General features: G+C 37.5%; 1 protein-coding gene across 1 annotated transcript in view; it reads left to right on the plus strand.

Moving 5' to 3' along the window:
- The first annotated feature begins 6,825 nt into the window (after window positions 1–6,825).
- LOC140245443 (presequence protease, mitochondrial-like) overlaps window positions 6,826–18,806 on the plus strand; it is a 50,730-nt gene continuing 38,749 nt past the window's right edge. Inside the window, exons 1-5 of the mRNA XM_072325021.1 lie at window positions 6,826–6,881; window positions 8,686–8,815; window positions 14,490–14,596; window positions 15,091–15,242; window positions 15,940–16,054. Coding sequence (XP_072181122.1) covers window positions 6,826–6,881; window positions 8,686–8,815; window positions 14,490–14,596; window positions 15,091–15,242; window positions 15,940–16,054 — 560 coding nt within the window. The remainder of the gene's footprint in view (window positions 6,882–8,685; window positions 8,816–14,489; window positions 14,597–15,090; window positions 15,243–15,939; window positions 16,055–18,806) is intronic.

The raw sequence follows: 18,806 nt of genomic DNA on the forward strand, positions 1-18,806 counted from the left end.
TAATACACTAACAATTTACAATATTATATCTGTACACTGATATTTACTTATTAGTAAATTAAGTGCATAGATGGTAGCCTTTTGTCCTCGAGTGTGCCCCCTGAAACATACATTTAGTAAACCTTACATTTTCTTTTTCTTGTATGCTTCTGTGCTAATGTAAGAACAATTTGCTCGAACAATGCGATCACGTTTAAACTTTGAATGAATACATTTCAGACGAATGGTTAAAAGTGAAAGTGGCTCGCTTCCTCGACTGCACTTACTTACAGCAAAATGCATAGTTTTCATAAGCTATGATCACAGTCGTTCGCAGTGTTTTTTTAATATGTTTAATTTCCTAGAAATTTGCTTTTAAAATGCTTTATAAACGCGACTTTTATACTCTAGTTTTACAAAAAGTCCCCCCTGCTCGGACGCTTCGCTCCCTCGCCAAGGATCTTACATCGTCAGAAAATGTTCCCCTGTATGTTATGATCATACATGTGTAGTTCTTTACAATGAATTTTCCACTGTGTTTAATTCAGAGAAATTTGCTTTTAGATGCTCTACAAACGCGACTTCTGTACCCTGCTTTTACAAAAAGTCCCTACCGTGGGGGGGGGGGGGGGGGGGAGGGCAATCCCCCTCCATCACCCTCCCTCGCCAAGGAGCTCAAACCGTCACATAATGTACCCCAGTATGTTATAATGATAGTCCATCACAGTGATTTTTTTTTACGATGTTTAATTCGCAAGAAATTTGATTTAAGATACTCTATAAACGCGACTTTTATACTCTGTTTACACAAAAAGTCCATACCTTATGAGGGGGTATCCCCCTCCCACACCCTCCCCCGCTCAGTCGCTTGTCGCTTCGCTCCCTCGCCGAGGATCTAACATCGTCACATAACCCCCGTATGTTATGATCATAGTCCTTTACAATGAATTTTCCACTGTGTTTAATTCACAGAAATTTGCTTTTAGATGCTCTATAAGACGCGAGTTTTGTACTCTGCTTTTACAAAAAGTCCCTGCCGTGGGAGGGGATATCCCCTTCCCACACCCTCCCCGCTTGGTCGCTTCGCTTCCTCGGCGGCCGAGGATCTCACCGTCACAAATGTATCCCCCCCCCCCCCGTCTGTTATGATAATAGTCCTTTACAGTGAATTTTCCACTTTAATTCACAGAAATTTGCTTTTAGATGATCTATAAACGCGACTTTTGTATTCTGCTTTTACAAAAAGACCCTACCGTGGAAGGGGGTATCCCCCTCCAACACCCTCCCCGCTCGGTCGCTTTGCTCCGTCGCCGAGGATCTCACACCGTCACATAAATGTACCCCCGTCTGTTAGGACCATAGTCCTTTATAAACAGTGAATTTTCCATTGCGTTTACGTATTCACAGAAATTTGATTTTAGATGCGCTAAAAACGCGACTTTTATACTCTAGTTTTACAAAAAGTCCCTACCGTCGGAGGGGGTACTAGTATCCCCCTCCAACACCCTCCCCCGCTCGGTCGCTTCGCTCCCTCGCCGAGGATCTTACACCGTCACATATACCTCCGTATGTTATGATCATGGGTTTTTTCACTGTGTTTAATTCACATAAATTTGCTTTTAGATGCTCTACAAACGCGACTTCTGTACCCTGCTTTTACAAAAAGTCCCTACCGTGGGAGGGGGTATCCCCCTCCCTCATCCTCCCCCGGCTCGGTCGCTTCGCTCCCTCGCTGAGGATCTTACACCGTCACATAAAAAATGTGCCCCCCGTCGAGATTTTGTCCCCACCCCCCCCCAAAAAAAAAAGAAAAAGAAGGAACAAACAAAAAACAAAAACAGGAGTGTTCCGTCGCGCTTGTGGATGGGTGTGTGTGTCACTTTGTGTGTTTAATAGACCATGGCTAAATTTCAATTCCATACGTAGAGTGTCGTCATGTAAACTTCTCGTGACAAGTCGTTTTCAATACTGAATACAAAAACAATGTCTTTTAATGTTTAAAATGATACTATATAATATCAAGTGTGCACCAGATCGCACAATTTCACACCCCGAAATATGTTTCCTTTTTAAAGGTAATGTAGAAAAATACTTTGAAAACAAAATATTATGCTTATATATGAATACGTGCCACTAATAATGTATGTACATGTATGATATGTATACAGTGTATACGTGATGATACAGGAACCAATAAAAAAAAAAAAAAAAATCTCGCAGGTTACATTTAATGTCAAACGCACCCCCCCCTGAAAAAAAGCTGGTGACGCCCCTGATAAACGTTGTCATTTTGTCCGCGTCATCATCATGTTTTGTTCGTATCTTGTTTGAATTGGTTTTCTGCCCCTCCCCCATGTTCGAAACCGTTGGCTCTCTCTTTTGATCCAATCGGCTATCGCTTCAGAACGGAAGAAATTGCGGCTGCTGCGCCGCTGCGCCGTGTAACATTTTTTGCCTGCTAAATATAAAATGACATGTGTGAACACAATAAACGTCATTTCGTCCGCGTCATCATCACGTTTTGTTCTTTTTTTTTCATTTTTGACGCCACCATATAAATATAATCAATTATATATATATATATATATATATATATATATATATATATATATATATATATATATATATATATATATATAATTTTCGGTGGCCTCCACCTTAATCAGGAGTGTCGACTCCTGAAGAAGGTGGATGCCACCGAAAATTTGAGTACAATAAACTCATTCTTGAACGAAAGAAAGATATTATTCAGAGGGGTGAAGGTTCAGATGCGACTTTTTTTCACTTTGTCTCCCTCTATAAATTAAATTTGTTAAGATCGCAACTGCTGATCTGTAACAAACATGTCGGAAAAAAGGAACACAACCCAGCAGTAGATGAAAGGTTCGAGTCCCACTGGTTCCTTTTTTCCGACATGTTTGTTAATTTACAGATCAGCAGTTGTGATCTTAACAAATTTAATTTGTAGAGGGAGACAAAGTGAAGAAACTAGCATCTGAACCTTCGCCCCTCTGAATAATCTCTTTCTTTCATTCATTTCATATGCCTTGTCCACCTTGGACTACTTAACATAACAATGTCGGAATTTCGGAGCTTAGGTATTTGTTCCATGTTCATCGTGTCACTGCCGGCAACCAGGGACAGCCTGGTGGTAGTGTCACTGCCCGGAAAGCAGTAGATGACAGGTTCGAGTCCCACCGATTCCCTTTTTCCGACATGTTTGTTAATTTACAGATCAGCAGTTGCGATTTAATTTGTAGAGGGAGCGTGCATCTAAACTCATTCTTATTGGCGAAATAATGCATTACAAATTCATTTCTTGATTCTTCGTTATATTGGAGCCAATACGTGAATTCGCAACATGTTATATATATATATATATATATATATATATATATATATATATATATATATATATATATATATATATATATATATATATATATATATATGTATATATATATATGTATATTTATATGATATGTATAAATTTTTATGTAGGCCCTATGATATGAAAAATGTGCATTTCTTTGTAGATATTCAGTAGCGTCGTTGACCCTAATGAGATAAATAGACAGGTTTGCATGCAGGTTTGTACATGCAGTAGACTCTTGTTATAATCAAGTCTTCGGGACCGGCACTTTCCTTTCGTTATAACCGGACAAACAAACAAACAAACAAACACACACACACACACACACACACACACACACACACACACACACACACACACACACACACACACACACACACACACACACACACACACACACACACACACAAAATAACAACCAGTATAATGTTGTGGACTGAATTTTCACATCGTTGTAACCTTAGTTTCGTTATAACCGTGCTTGTTATAACGGGAGTGCACTGCATACATATTACAGTACCGTACTTTCATTCACGTACAGTATGGAAAGGGCGTACGTCGTAGAAAATGAACATTGCCTTTCTGATAAGTACTCCTCTTGGTTTATTAGCAAGCTTTAGATCTGCGACACGAATGCTAATAAAACGACGCATCCTCCCGGATTGAACAATGGAAACGGCCGTCTCGCGCAGATGGAGAACTTATCATTATTTATTTGTAGATTTATTTGTTTATCTATTTTATTCATTCATTTCCCTAATTATATCGTCTTAGCGTTCGCATCCCAGATCTAAAGCTCGCTATTGTCTCACCCGTGAGATATATAGGCGTCACTTTCCGTCGTCATTGTTGTCATCGTCGTCGCCGTCAACGATTTGGTGTTCTCCCTCTAATTTTCCTAGGTTTTGAGATATATTCATTCATTGATGTGCCTGGTTAATGGCGTTTGCTGACTAGACAACTGGGGTGAATCACAAGGGGTCGTCATAATTCGCCCTATGGAGCTAAAATAATAAACTCACGCCACAGCTACACATAACCCATTGATAGCTGTCAAATTCGAATATGGGCGCAGTACGTCAAGGGCAAAGGTAAAAAAGGTTCATGAACTTTACCTTGATATTAAGCTTGTAATCCCCGCTGTAATCGCAGTATTGTGATGTACTCTCAATAACTTTCCACATGCAGATTTGAGCTACATGACTACCAAACTCTCAACAAGGATTAACAACCTAAAGATGCCGGTCAAGTTCGAATATGGGTATAGTCCGACAAGGTCAGAGGTCAAAATGTTAATGAACTTTCCCTGATAAGCATTGCTCACACAGAATACTATGGTACCGTATTTTCTCAACTTTTTATAGATTTGAGTACATCACCTAAAGATGTTGGTCAAGTTGGAATGCAGGTTTATTTGGGTGGATGGTTTGGGGACATTCCTGATTACATGACAGCAGTAATTTGCCATGCATGACTGCAAGCACGGCTGCAAAGCAGAAACAAACATACAAACAAACAAACAAACAAACAAACAAACAAACAACAGGCTGAATGAGTGGATATCGGTTACGGCTTCGTACCCTTGCGTCTCTGTGACCGCTGTATGTGACCGTTCAACTCAAAACCAATAAAAAGTGGCATTTTCATGAGGACTCAGAATAAGGTGAAGTGGGTCTACCGGTCAATCTTTAGATGTTATTTTCTGAAAGAGCAGTTCTTCTTCTACTTAATTCTGAAGTTTGGGATCATAGAATCCATGGGAAATTGTGATTTTTGCAGTTTTCAGCAACATGTTAGTGAAGAGTATGTGATTTTTATTTATTCATTTATTCTTCATGGGAAGGATTGCCCTTTCAGCCATAGTTAGGGATGATTTTTAACTGTTAGGGGTCCTTGCTGTACAGTAAAAACAAACATTTTTATTTATAGGCCTACTTGATGTACATTCAACATTGTTTCACTGAAAACAGAATAACTATTATACACACATAAAAAATAAATACAAAATGATAACATTAATCAATACCAAAATCGAAACCTAGTGTACCATAATGCGAGTAGGGGCCTATAGTACTATATAAGAAATATCAATCATACACTTAACAAAGAAATACAAGCATAAAAAGAAGGGGCAGCTAAAGAAACATTATTATTTATTTGGTATATATATGCGCTATAAAAAATTCATTATTATTATTATTATTATTATTATTATTATTATTATTATTATTATTATTATTATTATTATTATTATTATTATTATTATTATTATTATTATTATGGTGAGAAAAGAGGTGAATCATTTCCAATAGAGGATTTCATTTGGTGTCTATGTATTGATAATTGCAACTTTAAATTTCTTATAAACCCTCTGTACATACTTCACTTTCAACTCTAAGAACTTTTGAAAGTTAATTGAATAGTAAATCGTGTTCTTAGCGTGTGCAAAATTTCAGCTTAATCTGATAATCCGTGCATTGTGGTTACTATATACATTGTTTTACATCCCGTTTTTCCCCATTGATCATTACACTTAGTGCAGCTTTGAGACTACGTTCTCAAAAGCCTCTTTTCTCTGTAACACTTTTCTGGAATGTGTCTATACTTTCTTCCATTTCATATTGAGATGGGTTTGGGAACTCCATTCACATACTAAGTACATCAGTTTAAAGCTCGGTCCATTTCATGAAGTCATTACATAAGTCTTCTCATTCAGAGTGGCCAAAGGCAAAATCGCTTGAAGACTTTCCTATCCATTGAAGTCTCATGTGTGTCTTCATGATGAGCGAAAAATCTCTCACAAGACTTTCAAGAAACGGACCCCAGACAAGGGCCCTGTTTCATAAAGCTGTTCGTAAAGTTACGAACAACTTACGAGCGACTGGTGATCAGTTCTGATGATGTGCTATACTTATCAGAATTTCTAATGCAGCACAAGAACTGATCACCAGTCGCTCGTAAGTTGTTCGTAACTTTACGAACAGCTTTATGAAACACCCTCCAGGTCTGGCGACTTTTTAGTGTTTTTTCCGCTGGACGCGTTGGCCGCAAGAGTCTTCACCACGGTTTCATCTGTTTTTGTTTTTGTTTTGTTTTTAGATGGCTGCGTGTTTGCTGTACAGAAACAGGTGGTGACTCAGACTGTACTGGCCCCCAGCAGGGAGGTCTTACCTCCCTGCCCCCAGACAGGTTTGACTGTGCATTGAGTAATTTCCCATTGCCCGCTGCCCGATGCCGGTAGGAGAGCTGCGTGCAACGCACGTGTACTGAATTTGTACACACCGTCGTCACACGCAAGTCTCCCTCTTTCTTACGCAATCATGATCATGCCTTGGGTATGGCGTTTTGTAAGCAGATGTAGTGTAGTGCCTAACAGATAGTCCTTAGGCTTAGCATGCGGCGACGAAAGTATTGCTAAACATCAATATTCTCCGGGCAAGTCAGCAATCTATGGTGACCTGACATTAGAAATGATGCGAGCATCACTAGCAAGATCTTGGCCACGATGTGCAAGATCAAGAACATCCAGGTAGGTGTTTCACTCATTGGTCTCGACGTTTAATAGGAGTAATATTTACTGTACGTAGTCCCACGTGTATAAATGCATGTTGCATCAGACTTTTTCAATTCAAGGATAAATGCTCGGATATAATGGAATATTTAAGAATCAATGCCAATTTTATGTAAACTTATATGGATTCAGTGGCATGAACGTGCGCTAAATTTAGTGTAAATTACTTTCACACCTTGTTCTATTTGTCAAAATGATCTCGTAAACATGCACAAACTCACGCTTGTTTATTCAGTAACTAGTCTAGTCTACCGTGCATCAGAGTCACCAAAGTCGCTCTTTAGCTCTAGCTACAGTATGCGTTCAAGGATTTTGGTCTGTCGAGATGTCTGTCCATGTTACGCGCATACACCCCTAAGTCTAGAAATGGTATGTAGAGCTAAGAAACAATGTTCATTAGACTTTTACAGAGCTGTCAAATTGAGCTTCTCTCATCAAAATTAAGCCATTCAATTGAAAAACAACAAAGTTTCACTGACTTTCAATGAGCATTCATAATTTGACCTCTATTATATGTTAGTACATAGATTTCTGTCCAGCGTTACACATGTTCACCCCAAATCTTAAATTTTGGCATAAATTCTAATAGATTCTGATTGCTTGTGTTGGGGCAGGGGCAGAGTTTGAGTTCTCTCTCATTAAAGTGTTCTGGAACAGAAGATCAGATTCAGATTGTACAATGTATGGGGGAGGGGTACCGTACGGTACTGCACATTGAAAACAGAGAATAAAGAGACATCCCTGAAAAGTACCCGTTTACTGCGGAAATGCCCAATATAAGTATGCTACAAACTGAATGACAAGTCAAACTTAAAAAACAATGTGTAGACTCTACAGAAAACAAATTAGATTTTGTGGAATTACAGTATCTTTATTTACAATTATGTAGAATGCAGTTACAAATGATCTAGATGTTTATGAGCGGCTTTTATCTACAGTAGGCCTATGACAAAAACAGAATGATGATATTTTGAAGTAAAGTTTATTTTTTTCTCTCTTTTCGCTATTTCAAAAATAATTCAAATATTTTCAACATTTGACATAGCTTACAGTGTAATTACAAAAAGTTCAGTTCTGAATCTTAAAGGACAAGTTCACCTTCATAAACATAAGGATTGAGAAAATGCAACAATATTAGTAGAACACATCAGTGAAAGTTTGAGGAAAATTGGACAATCGATGCAAAAGTTATGAATTTTTTAAATTTTTGTGTTGGAACCGCTGGATGAGGAGACTACTACAGCTTGTGAGTCATATGCGTACAACAGTATAAAGAAAATATACAAGAAAATTCAACATATTTTCACTTTTTTCGCATAATAAAAGAGCAATTGACTTGCCTCTTTCTAAAGGCAGGGGGAATAATATTACCAATAACATTTATCGGTAACGAGTCAGGGGAATGTGTACTTTTTTCAAAAGATGGAATTTTGTGAAATTCTCTTTATATTTTCCTTATATTGTTGTACGCATGTGACATCTAAGTTATTCATACACTGCAGTAGTCTTCTCATCCAGCGGGTACTGCACAAAAACTTCAAAAATTCATAACTTTTGAACGGATCGTCTGATTTTCCTCAAACTTTCAATGATGTGTTCTACTAATATTGCTACATTCTCTCAATCCTTATGTTTATGAAGGTGAACTTGTCCTTTAAGTGTCTGGCATTTTTTTTTTTGTTTTATTTTGTCTTTATCACAGGGACCAACAAATGGAATTTTATGCACTGAAAGTCAAATTTTATAATGTAACTGATTTCAGGTCATTTGGGAGATTGTCACATGCATTGCCCACCATATCAACTAGAGGCTACATTGCAGGAAGCAGAGCTCATGAGCGAGTGTCGGGATATCAACCAGGGGACAGAATTCATGGATTCTCAGTTCAGAAGGTAAGCTACATGTATGTCTGAAGTAAGCTTTCACAGCATCCTGAAATGGAATGAAAACTTAATAATGTTAAACAATGAATTGTGGCACCATTATTATAAAATATTTTTTCATCAAATTTCATTAAATGTCATTTGTCATTAATTACGACTGGTTAAAGTCAGGTAAATTGTGATAAATAACATAGGAAGTCAAGAGAACAATAATTAATGATAGATATTGGGTTTTACATAATGAGTGATAAATTGTATAAGGGGCAATGGATACCATCACTGATATTTTAACCAGTTGAGGATGAGTTAATTTTGCTATGAAATAAACACCTGCCCGAGTATACATGTACTTGGAAATAGTCTTCAAAGGGTCAATAATTGCCCAGGCCCGTAGCCAGGATTTTTCAAGGGGGGGGTGCGGTCACTAAAAAAAACGGACCTTCGGTACCAATACCAATGATGACACACACACACACACACACACATATATATATATATATATATATATATATATATATATATTCTTTGGACGACCGAACTACAAAAGTTGTATAAGAATTTGCGCACGAAGCGCGCCGCAAATTGTGAATTTTGACTGTTTTAATGACATTTTAAAGTCTCTAGGAAATTTGCATTTTTGTCTGTTGCATGCAATCGCGTTACATATTTCATCTAGGAAATAGTAAAAACTCATTTTGCCAGGAAGTTGCAAAGTTTAATTGTGTTCGAGACTCTGCGCGCGTAGCGCGCCGCAAAATTGAGAATAGTGATTTTCCTGGTGTTGTTTTAACTTTTATTTTTTTTCTATTGTATATACCCGCGTTAGCAGGCCTGAAGCCAGGATTTTTAAAGGAAGGGGGGATTGCGTTAATTAACAAAACGATCCTTTGATACTGTCCCGGGAGGGGTAGCGACAATTAAGAGGTGGACACCATGCTCATACATGGACTTTCAAAATGGCCCCTAAACGAGTAATGATCATATGATTTTTTCGGGCCTTAAAAACAAGTACATTGTATTCCTTAAATGTTTCCTGCACCCTAACGAAGTACTTCATCATGATTGAACAATATACCATTTTCCCAAATTTCGGCCTTTTTGATACCCTTTGATTATATACGCTCGTACATCACACTTTCCATCTAATCCGTGAGAAAAAACGACCCCTATTACGCGTTTTCTTTAGCGAGTATGGTCACGGTGTCCACCTTTCAGTTGGAGTTTTCCATCCCATTGGATGCTGTTTGGAAGATGAAACATTCACTTTACTATACAGTATATCAGCCGTTGGTATGCGAGTTTGTCAAAAACGAAAATAAATAAGAAAATTTTTAAAACAAAATGAATTGTAAATGTGAACCATTTATATTTTGCCTCCTTGTGGTAGGATATTTCCAGCATTTCCGAACTTTCAAATAATCATTTTAGATTTAATAATATTAAAGGTAGTAGATCCGATTCGCAAACATCTCCAATATCAGTCAAATGTCATATTAACCATCATGCTAAGAAGGTTTTCTTTGTGAAATTTGGAGGTCAGTGAAATTCAAAAATTAAACATCCGTTAGCCATTGGAAGAAGTTGAGTGCAAATTCAGACCTCAGGCTTAGTGCTCAGATGTTTTCCTATTTGATTTGATCTGTCTTACTGTGCACACTAAGATACATGGAATGGTTATTTCTTATTTATTAAATTATAGTAGCATATTTGGTTACTAGCTGTCTCTAGGCATTTTCGAATTTGGGCTGCAAAGAGATCCACTACCTTTAAGTTAGAAGAGAGATAAGTAAATAATGATAAAATAAACAAACAAAAAAGAATGAGTTTCTTTTGTAATACTATCTGACAAACTTTTTACTTTACCATTTTACTTCATAGCTCAGCACTTTCCATTCTCTCTCATACCCTCTTACCCATTACATTTAAATGAAATACAACTAAAATGAGTTTGCGTGCCTGCATAATACTCTTTGGAAATTATAAGTGAAAATGTTCTTAGGTTTTGGCTCACTTTAAAATGAGAACCAATAGAACTGTCACAACATGAGAAAATGTATAAGTAATAATCAACACTACATTTCCGAATTTGGCCTGCAAAGAAATCCGCTACCTGTAAGTTAGAAAAGAGATTAGTAAATAATGATAAAATAAACAACAAAAAAGAAGGAGTTTCTACCGCCGTATCCAGAACAGAGCCTGAAACGGTGCAGGCTCAAGAAATCGTTTGTACTAATACGTCTTGAAGTACTGTGTGATACTGTTGACTCAGACTTCTACAAAGCTGTAAGTGAGAATTGTAATCCAATCCGACTCATTACCTGAGATATTTATGAAAATATATCAATAAAGAATGTAAATTAAATAACGATGCGTCACAATGCAGTCTAACGCTCTCACAATGCTATCATACATAGGGTTTTTCACTGACTGTTTTTACTCCGGAGCTCTTGCAATATTCAGGCTTTTGTAATACTATCTGACAAACTTTTTACTTTACCATTTTACTTCACAGCTCAGCACTTTCCATTCTCTCTCATACCCTCTTACCCATTACATTTAAATGAAATACAACTAAAATGAGTTTGCGTGCCTGCATAATACTCTTTGGAAATTATAAGTGAGAATGTTCTTAGGTTTTGGCTCACTTTAAAAGGAGAACCAATAGAACTGTCACAACATGAGAAAATGTATAAGTAATAATCAACACTACATTTCCGAATTTGGCCTGCAAAGAAATCCGCTACCTGTAAGTTAGAAAAGAGATTAGTAAATAATGATAAAATAAACAACAAAAAAGAAGGAGTTTCTACCGCCGTATCCAGAACAGAGCCTGAAACGGTGCAGGCTCAAGAAATCGTTTGTACTAATACGTCTTGAAGTACTGTGTGATACTGTTGACTCAGACTTCTACAAAGCTGTAAGTGAGAATTTTAACTCAATCCGGCTCATTACCTGTGTTTTTTATGAAAAATATGAATAAAGAATGTAGATTAAATAACGACGCGTCACAATGCAGTCTAACGCTCTCACAATGTTATCATACATAGGGTTTTCCCTGACTGTTTTTACTCCGGAGCTCTTGCAATATTCAGGCTTTTGTAATACTATCTGACAAACTTTTTACTTTACCATTTTACTTCATAGCTCAGCATTCTCTCTCATACCCTCTTACCCATTACATTTACTAGTAAATGAAATACAACTAAATTGAGTTTGCGTGCCTGCATAATACTCTTTGGAAATTATAAGTGAGAATGTTCTTAGGTTTTGGCTCACTTCAAAATGAGAACCAATCCAACTGTCACAACATGAGAAAATGTATAACTAATAATCAACAATATATTGAGACAGGCAAGTAATCATCCAAAATAGAAAATGATGATTACATAACAGGAGTTAGAGGGGAGCATTTGCCGGTCCTCTGAATGTGCACTTGTGCAGTGTGATCTTCGCTTAGTCTTTTTCTAGTCTTTAAGCATTGTTTGAAGTTCCAGTCTTCTGGGATGCTTTCTGGCGAACAATTTCACCACCCTCTCGTTATCAACGTCAAAGTTGTAATGGATATGCATGAGTGCAATCGGGTTAAATCTGCAGTTGAAATGATATAGTCTATGACCTTATCATTCCTTTACAACATTATTTCAGTTGATTACCTGTGTACAACACGTGTATATAAGCGCCCGATTGCAGACAGCAGGTGGCAAGGTGACCGTTGCAACTTTACATTATTACCACCTCCGAAGGAAATGCACCAGTCCGACCACAGCCATCATCGAAAAATGAGATGGAATGTGGAATGTATTTGGTCGTTTTTGCTCCCAAACTTAACAGTTATGTTGTCAATAAGGCTGCTACGTATCTAGATAATGTCTCACATACAACTGTATCTGGATATTGCGTTGAAAATGATATTTGGCGAGAAACAAAAGCTTGAAATCACAGGAATTCACACTGCTGACAACGGCAGACAGTGAAGGTCAACGGCTCAAATTTTCGTTGGTAGTCTTGTCACGTGATAGTTCTGTATGTATTGTACATGTTCCCTATGACAGCAATTGTGAATGGGTAGTCTAGCTTTACTGCAAATTTGCGTCAGGACTGCTCAACCAATGGACAAGATTCTTATGTCACAAAAATGGGCAGAACCTCTACTTTCTGAAACCGTGCGCCCCAAGTTTGTGCGATCTTCCGTTCTCGAGATATCCCGTCTGGAAGAATTGCAAGACGGCAAAATATGCTCAAATTCGTCAAATTTGGACTGTTCGCCATAGACAATTCTACTCATAAGGTACTTTTCTGATCTAATTTGCGTCACTGCTACAAATGTTACAATAAAGATATATACACATAAATAATCCCTAAAGTGTCCACTTTCAGAATCCGGGCGCCCCAAGTTTGCTTCTTAAACAGTTTAAAAGTTATGGCAGACTTTGTGGAAAAATGCGTCGATTTTTGACCCATTTTACGTGTTGTAGCGTTCGCGCGGAAGCGTGGCTTCGCAGATGACCGAAAGTTTTCAATATGTAATAGCTTGCACAAATTGATACATAATATTTGTGTTTGTGTGCATGGGGGCGATCCGATGGTTCATACAACAAAAGGGTTTCGTACAATTATTTTTAACATTGTTAAACGTACTCTTCCACATTTACGTAGCATGTAATGTGTCTTTATATTTATTTGGATTGTTATCTTGAGAATTGCTAAAAACCGTTATTATGAAAAAGTGGACCTTTCAGAATTTGGGGGGGGGGGGGGGAGGGGTGCGTACGCACCCGACGCACCCCCCCTGGCTACGGGCCTGTTGCCATCACTCTTTTGTTGTCATTAACATATTTGTGTGTGTGTGTGTGTGTGTGTGTGTGTGTGTGTGTGTTTAGTATACTTTAACTGTTTTTTTGCAAGAGATAGGAAATGGTATGCAGTTTATGGAATCAGTCAAATTATACATCGCAATTTTTTTTTTCCAATTACGTGCATCCCTTTTGCATATTGTTGCATTCAATCCCATGTACAGTAGTCCATAGTGAAGTTGTCCTCAACAGCTGTATGGAGTATGAAGTAGTAAGTTTAAAGTACTGTAAAGAAAAAATGTTTCACACTTTCATACAGATTCATTTACATGTAGATTTTTATAAAGGCTGCATGGCAAATTTCATTTTCCCTAAGGTCTACTGTTTGCAACATATTTCTTTTTGTTTATGAAGGAAGCAAAAATCTCAGGCTGTGTATTTGCCAGAGTGTAGGTCAATAATGAGCTACAAAATTGTATCTGAATCTACAATATGTAGGGTAACATAGAACCATGCTGTGCTTAGAATGCATTTTACATTTTCATGTTTTGATGGGAGTGGAATTTGTGCAAACCATGTAGAGATTTTACTATCAATCAGTGTGATAGTGAAATGACCTGCAGTTGCCAAACATCATTTCCAGATTTAGTGTAGAGTAGTTTTAATATGTAATTTTACAAGAGTTGTGTACAGCTGAATAATGAAGTATGTTTCTTTTTGTTACCTCCCCCCAAATATTTACATTGAAAACAGCTCCAAATATCCTTGCTTACTCCAGGATTGATAACTAATAAAATTACAAAGATCCACCCAAGCACATCGTTTATCTAAATGTAGCAAGACATTCAATATGCTTTTGAATGTGATTCATTCATTCTGTGGTCTACCAGGTAGTTCCTATTCCTGAGCTGTACTTGACTGCATTGCAACTGACTCATGACAAGACCGGTGCTCAGTATCTCCATGTCGCTAGAGAAGACGCCAACAATGTCTTCAGGTAAGGCTCCCCCCTCCCCCCCCCCATATCAGGATATGATACAACATACATGTACCTGTAGATCATGATGCATGGAATTTTGTGTTGTTTAACTACCCTGGATAAAAATTTGCAATGTGTGAAATTTGCAGATTTTATAAGTGGTGGTGCTACAATTGTGCAATAACATAATGCCTCCAATAAATGCCTGTTATAGCTGTGTATTAGTAAGATAATTGCCATAATCAAATACTAAGTAATGTTAGTATGAAGCATGCATGTATGAAATTATGCAACAAACAGAAGACATTTGTGAGTAATGCCTCTTAGCAATTTCATCCGTATATTGCTTTCCATTTCATGCCATTCACAAAAGAAAACTGGGACAGATTCATCTACATGAATACTTACAATTGAATCTACCTGACCAGGAGCATGAAAAGCAAAATAGCAGCATAGTTGTCTTCTTTCGGTAATACCAGATATATCTGAAGATGTGTTTGTCATTGATGTAGTGTTGGATTTCGGACCACACCCATGGACAGTAGTGGAGTTTCACACATCTTGGAGCACACAGTCCTCTGTGGTTCTCAGAGATTCCCTGTCAGAGATCCATTCTTTAAGATGCTCAACAGATCTCTCTCAACTTTCATGAATGCTTGGACAGGTAATTCACCATGTTACTTTACTCAGCTCTTCCTAGACATTTTTCAGGGTGTATCATTGAGAGCTATGTACATTTGTAGTTGCCAAAAGTCATTTGTTGTAACATATATTCCAATTTGACTGAACCTCCAGAGGTAAGTTTAGGATTCATATTTGTGAATTTGCTTCATGAGAATATGACATTTTGTTGTCATTTGAAATAAATGAAAACAGAAATGAGTTTGGTATGAAAACACTGAATACTTTTGAGGAAATGCAAGTGCTAACACAGTTTCCCTGTAATAGCAGATCAGATGTAGTGTTCTCAGATACCACTGTTATAAATGCCCTACATGTGCAGAGAATATGGCTCCTTTCTAATTTCACACTCTTGAAGCCTTAATGTTGGATTTCTTCTTGTCATGCCTGTATGCTGATTTTTGTTCTGTTTTTGCTGTTCTGATGTGAGAATGAATGAACTCATAATTGTTTGAAATAGAATACTGTGATGTAGTGAATATAGTTCAGAATTTCTGAACCTCTGTGTGAATTATTTATCACCAAGTCATTGGCTTGCCAAAAAAACCCACAACAACAGTATGCATGAAAATATTAATAACTCATAGGTTTGTACACATTGAATGTCTATTGGAATTTAAGCAATATTCAGCAATTTTCAGCCAACAATAAATATATTTTTCTGATGATCATATCCACAGCCAGTGACTACACCATGTATCCATTCTCAACCCAGAATGCCACAGATTTTGAGAATCTGCTTTCAGTCTACCTTGATGCTGTGTTCTTCCCTAGATTGAGACAACTGGATTTCATGTAAGTCTACTCTTTGATGCTCTTCATTCAGACTGATTCCCAAGGAAAACAACAACAATGTTTTGAATAATACAACAAACTAGAAGAGCTGATCACATGTGTGTGCAGAACTTATCCAATAGAGAAAGAGAGAGAGTTCAGCGAATGATATGAAACAATGCCAACAAAGTGTAATGATAACTGTCCAGGTTGTGGAAAATGTATCCCAGCTTTCTTCCTTGTATGAATTATTTGTTGAATACATGCTTTGTAGGATTTTGGTGATACCATGTGTAGGGATCAATGATTAAAACAAAACAAAGCAAAACAAAACAAAAACAAACTTGTTGTCAAGGTCAGATGTGCCCATAGAATTATATCATGACCATGAGAAAGATACAGGCGTTGGGTCAGGAGCTGTCCTGAAATTTATGCACTTATTTACACCTACATGCCCCCACATACGCATTGTGTGTAAGTCAGGCAGTGCATAACTTCCTCGTCTTTGCTTGTTACAGTAGTCCCAAATTCACTCCCTTGAAAGTCATACCAGGATGCAATTGAACAGTAGTACTGCCAAGATGTCCTAACTTTCTGCAATCGCCTGTAATGTACATTGGAGAGAATGTATCTAAATAACATAATGAATCCATACAGCAAATAGAGTTTGCAGAAAACTACACAGATCTTAGGGGAGTTAGTGCAGCTTGTCTGAATGTGTGTAGATTAGTGATTATATGAATGTACTGACCACACCAGGTCCTGGTAAACTGGTCTAGATTTGGTTTATTTGTGGAAATTTTTAGATTTTGTAAGAAAACATGATTGATTGTGGTGTGCTGCAAAAGCTGTTATTTTTGAAAAGGGTTTGATATTCGTGAAGCTTGCGAATCACTGTTGGACCACAAATTTAACACCACACGAAAATATTGTGACCGGGCAGGCATTAGTGCACTTATACGTACAATAGCTTGGTGTCAAATTTTGAAAACAATGTCGCACAAAAATGTCTTGTGACCTTATCAGCAAAAATATCTTTGCGTGAAAATAAGAGTTCTGACAGTATTGAAAGTATGACCAGGACTCTTGATAAATGATTGTGAGGTAAGGGAAAGGCAAGGAGACAGGTGGGAGAGGAATTCTAAGGAACAAAAGCTGCATGCCTCTACATAAACATGAACCATGTGCATAATTCTCACTCTTGAAACTTATTGCTGTCAAATGTGTTGTTGATTCATAAGGCCAAAAAAAAAAAAATTGTTTGTTTGCCCTTAATTGTCAAAACCCAAGAGGGTCGGTAGGTCGGGTTTTTTTTTTTTTTTTTTTTTTTAATACAGGGTACCCTTTTTTTTTTCCCATGTCTATGCACTCAAAACTCCAAGGGATTCATTCAAATTTACATCTTGCCAGGGCCCGGTACGCGAGGCAGAAACACTCACTGACAAACACTTATAACGTTCATCTTTGTTAGATTTTGCAAACAGCTCCAAAAAAGTACCTTCCAGTGAGATGCTGGCAACTGAACTCCAAACAGTTTTGGTGCCATGACAGCTGGTAACGGATGCTGCAAAAGTAGCCATCTTGTGAAGATAACCCTAACACTAACCCATTTTTTCTGCCGGTCTGACATGTCTCTGTCGGACCGGTAAATGCCCCGTTTTACCATTTTTTACAGGTCCGAACAGAAAATTTACCGGTCAACAACGACAACATAAAATATATTAAATGCTTTGCAAACTTATTTTCTTGTTTTTTATGGACGTACCCACCCTTCATGTACATTTTACAGATTAATACATTTTTTTAAAACTTGCATTATTTATTGCACAAGAAATTTAAAAATAAAGATAGGAAAAAATTATCATGTTTGTTTGTGAATTAGTGTAAAATGATAATGAACAAAATCAGATTGTATCAAATGCGTTTGTGACTTTTTCTAAACATCGGCGCACGAACTTGCTGCGTAACCTGCTCTTGGTGGTCAGTTGGATTGCGATGATTTGATGAATTATTTTAGCCAGGTGTGATATTTTCTGATGCACGCGATACAATGGGTTCTTTATTTTTTTCCCGATAATCTCTTCGCATTTGTGCATGCGTTCTTAAAAGGTACACGACATGCAGGGCCGAATTCGCAATCCTTTTTGCGCCCATTTCCACCTCAAATATTAGCGGGATTGTGACGATTTCATAAATGACTTCGGCTTCAATATTTTATGATGCACGCGCCAAAAGGGGTTGAAAATGTGTCCTTTATTTTTTCCCGATAAACTCTTCGAATTTCGTAAGTGCGTTCTTAAAAGATATATACGTCACGGCCAAAAATCATGATTCTTTTTGCGCCTATTGTTTCCTCAAACTTCAACGGGATTACGATGATTTTATGAATAATCTTTATGATACACTGGCCAAAAGGGGTTGAAAATGTGTCCTGTATTTTTCTCCCAATAATCTCTTCGCATTTCGTACATGCGGATCGACACGGCCGAATTCACAATCCTTTTAGCGCCTATTTCTACATCAAATATCAGCGGAATTGTGGCGATTTCATGAATTACTTCGGATGTAATCTTTTGTGATGCACGCGCCAGCTAGAACGGTTAAAAATGCGTTTCTTTATTTTTCTCCCAATAATCTCTTCGCATTCCGTACATGCGTTCTTGAAAGGTATACGACACGGCCGAATTCACGATCCTTTTTGCGCCTATTTCTACCTCAAATATCAGCGGGATTGCGATGATTTCATGAATTACTTCGGCTGTAATCTTTTATG

The sequence above is a fragment of the Diadema setosum genome, chromosome 22 (assembly GCF_964275005.1).
Source record: "Diadema setosum chromosome 22, eeDiaSeto1, whole genome shotgun sequence".
NCBI classification, from domain to species: domain Eukaryota; kingdom Metazoa; phylum Echinodermata; class Echinoidea; order Diadematoida; family Diadematidae; genus Diadema; species Diadema setosum.